At 52.3% G+C, this 5390-nt stretch overlaps 1 protein-coding gene across 1 annotated transcript; it reads right to left on the reverse strand.

Annotated features, from left to right (window-relative positions):
• Positions 1-516: 516 nt before the first annotated feature.
• Positions 517-5372, reverse strand: LOC109313369. The gene is made up of 5 exons (XM_019539857.1): positions 5162-5372; positions 4874-4967; positions 2788-2947; positions 1918-2070; positions 517-960 (listed from the first exon to the last, which is right to left on the reverse strand). Exons 1-5 carry the CDS (start codon positions 5287-5289, stop codon positions 803-805), a joined length of 693 nt encoding a protein of 230 aa, XP_019395402.1. The 5' UTR covers positions 5290-5372; the 3' UTR covers positions 517-802.
• Positions 5373-5390: the final 18 nt, after the last annotated feature.

Below are 5390 nucleotides of genomic sequence, written 5' to 3' on the forward strand. Positions count from 1 at the left end.
CTGTGCCCCAGTATTCCTATCTGTAAAATGGGAATAACTTGCCACCCTCCCAGGAGGGTTGTGTAGGTCAATCCAAGCCTTGTATACAGTGCAATTCTGCAGGGGTTCAGAGGATGATGTGATTTCTACTATGACCTAATACCAGTCTTGAGTTGCATGCTCTCCCAGCACTATTTGCTTGCTTGCTTTGCACATGGGAAAAAACTTGTGTTGGGAAAGGATGGGGGGTGGTGGGGCCAGAAATGACCCAAGGAACTTTGGTGCCTGCTGGCTTTTGTTCAGGGCCAAGCACGTTATCAGCTCTCTAAATGCTGTAAGTATTCCGGTCAGAATTCTGCGGATCCAGTTCTTGCAGAGACTCTCCAGTTAACAAGAGTGTCTGCACCACGAGTTGGCAAATGGTAGAGGAAGCTAAAATGAGAGCCAGGAAGGCACCCTGGAGGATCTAGGTGTTTAGGAGGAGACTCCCCAACATACCTGCATCCCAGTGAAAAGGAACAAGCACTTGCCATGTGGTTCTACAAAAAACTATCAAAGTTTTATTAGAAAATCATTGAAAGAAGCAGGACACTCACAAAGCCAGTGGCTGGAGAAGACAGGGTCTTGAACACAGGTTTCTGCAGCTTGGGCAACAGACTGGAGAGGGATTCACTTAACATCTCATTCCCCCTCTTTCTCTCTCTCTTCTCCCCCACAGTGCACCAGAACCAGGGCAACGCTTAGATCCCCAAGGAGTCCACTATAGGCATGTGGTTGGAAGGCAAATGTGTAAATGCTTGTTGGGGCTCTGCCTGGGATGATTTCATTTGGTTTTTTGTTTCTTTGTGGCTCTGGCATCCTCACCAGCCTCTTCTCCTAAGCAAAGCGTCTGCAGCAGCGCAGGACACAATTTCTGTGCCACAGCCCAGGCCCAGAGACACATCTCCACCTGGTGAGGAGTCCAGCCTTTCTCTCTGTCAACTGGAAAAGATTGCAAATTGAACCATTAAGCAACATGGCTGCAGCAGAACCAGATCTACCCACTCTCCAGGCCCCTGATGAGTTCTTGGGGAGACTTGTGGTCCAGAAAAGTGAGAGGTTGAGAGTACAGAATAAAACCACACACATTCCCTCCATGTAGCTCTGCAGGCCAGAATTACTCCCTCTTCCCAAGTAGCTCTGGAACGTACCTCCCTCCCTCCCTCCTGCTTCAAATGCCTGGTGTCAGCAGATTGCAGGGAGGGAAAGATCAAAAGCTGTTGTTGCTACATGGCTGTGCACAGCAAAAACATGGGCCTGCAGCCCCCTTCCCCCCAGCTGCTGCTTCCAGCCCTGTTCTGAAGGGTAGAAAAGGCTTAAAAGGTAAAACCATCTCCCCTACACACACCACCTGGTGGCACAGGTAACCATGGCAGAAGCTACCATAGGTTTAAGCAAGAGGTTCTGCAAGCTGGTAGAACAGACACAAGGCAAGGTGAAGAGAGACTGCACAGCAGCTGGTGCAATTCAGGCTCTGATGAGGGACCTGCTGTGCCTGCAAGATGCATGTGTAAGAAACCAAGGGAATCCACTGCCTGTCTCTCAGTTACCGGACACAGAAACTTCAGGTATCAATTTGGCACTTAAATAAATTTTCACTGGAGGATCTCAGTGGAGTGTGCAGTGGCAGGGGAGTGCTATCTTCATTGTACAGACAGGGAAGGTGAAGCAGAGACCAAGGGGCTTGCCCAATGCCAGAAAAGCAGCAAGGCAGATGAGGAGGAAACCTGACTCCCAGCTCTGGGTATGAACTACTTTGTCCAGTAGTGCAACAACAACCTTGCCATAAGCACTGCAGTTCTACTGGCTTTTCAAGACAAGACCTTTAAAACAGAGATGCAGCAAACATCTTCCCCCTCCCTCCACAGGCCCTACTGCAGTGTGGCCCCCACCCCTCACCTTCATTTAGTTTCTTGGTACAGAGCTGGATCCCGTCCAGGTAGCAGATGTAGTGCTTGAGGGAATACTTAATGGGGGTGAGGCCTGGGATGGACTCCACTGCTTCATCTGCCATGAAAGCCACAACCTCAGGGGCTCCTGCTGCCAGGATTGCTGAAATGGGAAGATGGGGGAGAGTGCAGCAGAGGAACTAGACAGGCTGGAGAGGGTGGGGGGCAGCAGGAGATGCTATATCCTTCATCACAGCAGATGTCCACTTTCTTAGGACCTTTGCGCTGGCTCTTGGATGCCTGCCAGGGCAAGCTGGCACATCACAGAACCTGAAGCCAAGCCAAGAGGACTTGTGCACACTGACACTCCCAGGAGAGATGGGACTGGACCAGTGCAGGGTTCAAGCAGAGGTTTGTCCTTGGGTGGCTGGAGTTACCTCTGCTTCCACACAGATGGGTGTCTCTCTACCAGCTCATCACAACAGGAAATGCACCATGCCAGTGACTCAACCATCCCAGAGGGCACCTTCTCATGCAGGCTTCTACACCCTCCACCTGTACTTTCTGCTGCCCTCAGTGCTCAGCACCTCTTCAAGGTTTTGGTTTCAACAGGGCACTAGCAACTAGTTTGGCTGCCTGCAAGACTGGGAAGAACCCGTGGCTTTCCCCTTGTGCACAGGGCTGGGATCTAGGGCCGCTGCTGTTTCCCAGGAGCTGTGAGTGTCAGCATCTTGCATCCTACTATGCAAGCAGCAGTGCATGGGTGTTTGGGCGAAAGTGCTGACAAACCCCAGCTGTTCTTTCATTTACAGCTTGGTCAATCCATGGCTCCACCCCCTTATCTCTTCCCCATCCCCCACTGACCTCCCTTAGTCCTTACCTGAAGCTGTGGCTGGTCCTACAGCTTTTAGCTGGCTCAGCTCAGTTATGGCAGCTGCCACATCTGGGAGGAGCTGAAAAGCTTTCCTTGTACAGTGCTCCACTGTCTCCTGGGAGTTAGTGGCCACCAGCTGCTGCAGACGAGGACGGAACTTCCCCCGCTAGAGGGGAGGAGAGAAGGCAGCAAGGTGAGCCCCCCACATCTGGAGACTTAGCTGTGCAGGTGACTACAGCTCATTGTTTGTGACTCCAGCCACTGAAAGGGGCAATACTCTTACTAGATTATTAGAGGGGATCCAACTCTGAGGCCTTGAGTTCTTTGCCAGACCTTTGAAAAAGAAAAGCGATTCTTTCTTGGTATATTTCTGTTCAGCTGTAGTCCCCAGACTATGCTCTACAGGCCCCCTGGGATCCACCACGCCCTAAAGATGAGACTCTGAGGTCAAAGAGAAAGTAGCCCAAGAGGTCTTTGCCTAAAGCAATACTGTCCAACTCCCCTGGGCTCATCCTAAAGCCACATCCAGACCACAGGGCTCCTTGTGGGCTGAATCCAGACCCACCTCTGGCAACAGGGAAAGTGGCAGTGGTGTGAACTGCTGTAGTTTCCTGGGTGTTTGTGTTGGCTCAAGGAGCCAAGAGGAATAACACACTCTTTGCTTACCCTGCTGCCACTGAACTAGCAACAAGGCTCTGTGCCCTGGTATTCAGCAAGGGGCCCAGCCCCCACTCACCCCAACCCCTCTAAGAGCCTTGTGGACTGGGTGACAGCTCCTAGGGCCTGACCTGGCCTGCAGGCTGGGTCTTTGACACCCCTGTCCTAAGGAGTAGGAAGCTGGGTAACCAATTTGGAAAATGCAAAGTGGTTTGAGGCTGAGCACAGTGTGCCTGGAAGAAAGTTTACTTGCTCACAACCCTTGTGTATCTTTTCCAGCTACCACACCACCCCCATACTCTGCATCTCCTCTGGGACTTTACCTTCCTTTCCTTGCTTTCCCAAGTAGACAACAGCTTTGCCTTCACATCTCTGTCCTATTACCATGATACTCCTATCTCAGTGCAGTTTCATCTACCTTCTCCTCCTTTCTCCCAAATATTCTTAGTGACTAAGGCAGCCTGCTGCTTTCACCCTGCCCAGCTATAATTGGACCAACCGCTCCATTCCAGTGGATTCAAAGCCAAGAAAATAATTCAATTATAAGCTCACTGACGCAGATAATCTCTCGGTGCGCTCAAAGAGCTGTGGGCAGTACTAATGCTGTGTAAAAACGAGTTAATGAATAATAATTCCCCTGGAATTCCCATCACAGGCCTGTGGAGCTAGTGGGAGGAAACTGACCAAGCTGTGTGAAATGCAGGTTAGGATTTATCTACACTCAAACTGGTTTGCTGCTATAACATGACTGGCATGGCTGGGCTGCTAAATCCCCAACTGGAGATGCAGACATTGGATCCTTTAAACTGTTGTGTTAGGACAGCTCACACCAGTTCCCCAAGTGGAACAGACTATCCCAGAAAAATGCTGCTTTGCCAGCATGACTGTATCTGCATTCAGGCTTCAGCTGCGTAAGCTGGGCAATAACTAGGTGAGGTAAGGACAGAGCTCATAGGCTCCTAACTAAATTTGTTCTGCTAGCAAAGGTATTTACATGGAGACAGGATCAAAAAGAACCATGACATTTCTAGAGATGAGGCTACTAACTCCTCAGGCCCAGCTTACCACAGCCTGTCTGCAGCTGAATGCAACCCCAAGGCTGCTGCAGGTTGAACCAGGGTCCAGACTGGTTCATTGATTAACAAGTCACAAAGATGACATAAAACTGCTTCTCAACCTCTCTGGCCCAGGATTTCTGTCTCAACCTTAGAAACTAAGCACAACAGTTACCAATTTAAATAGATGTCAGACTGCTGGTAAGCACGTGCTCCCCAGCGGAAGCAAACACTCAATAACCTGCAGAGGTCGGATCTCCCAGCAACTGGAAGTGATGTCACAGCCCGTGGGGGGCCAAGACCCCCGTCCCAGCCGTGCATCCACTCTGATTACAGGGCTGAGACGCTGCACGAGGCCATTCAGCTGGGGAGTGACTCACGGTGAGTTTCCACTGCATCAACTTCACCACTTCGCCCTGGGTCAAATACTTTTCTTTCCGTCCTGCGAGAGCAGCCGGCAACTCCTCCTGATACCTGAAACAGAGCCCAGAGCAGGCAGGACTCGCCGCCGCCGCCTGCACCCGGCCCCCTGCTCGCGCCGCTGGCCCCACATGTCACCGGAGCCTGGGGCTTGCACTGGCGGCAGCTGCGGGTGGCCCGAGCTGCGGCCCCCGCGCAGAGGCTTTGCGGCGGGACATGAGCTGCGCGGACGTCGCCGTCACTTTTACCATTTCTCCAGCCTGGCGAGGCCTTTCCGCTCGCTCCCCTTGGCTTCGACCACCGCCCAGTGCAGGTCGCGCATTCGTCTCCAGCACGTAGGGTCTTGGCAGCCGTAGAGATCTCCCTTGCCCGCCATGTCTGTGGAGGCCTCCTCGCCTCCCCAACGGCCCCCACTGTCCACCGCGGCCCTAACACGCGCCACGCGTCTCGCACCAGCTTCCCAGCGTCCCCTGCGGC

The sequence above is a fragment of the Crocodylus porosus genome, unplaced genomic scaffold (assembly GCF_001723895.1).
Source record: "Crocodylus porosus isolate Cpor-Errol unplaced genomic scaffold, CroPor_comp1, whole genome shotgun sequence".
Classification (NCBI taxonomy): Eukaryota; Metazoa; Chordata; order Crocodylia; family Crocodylidae; genus Crocodylus; species Crocodylus porosus.

What these genes read in the sequence shown, in the direction of transcription:
- LOC109313369 (XM_019539857.1), bottom strand. Translation starts at nt 5,289, where the DNA reads ATGGCGGGCAAGGGAGATCTCTACGGCTGCCAAGACCCTACGTGCTGG. An exon ending in CTCGCCAGGCTGGAGAAATG is followed by an intron (nt 4,968 to 5,161) that starts GTAAAAGTGACG and finishes GCTCTGTTTCAG; the next exon opens with GTATCAGGAGGAGTTGCCGG. An exon ending in AGGACCAGCCACAGCTTCAG is followed by an intron (nt 2,071 to 2,787) that starts GTAAGGACTAAG and finishes TTCCCATTTCAG; the next exon opens with CAATCCTGGCAGCAGGAGCC.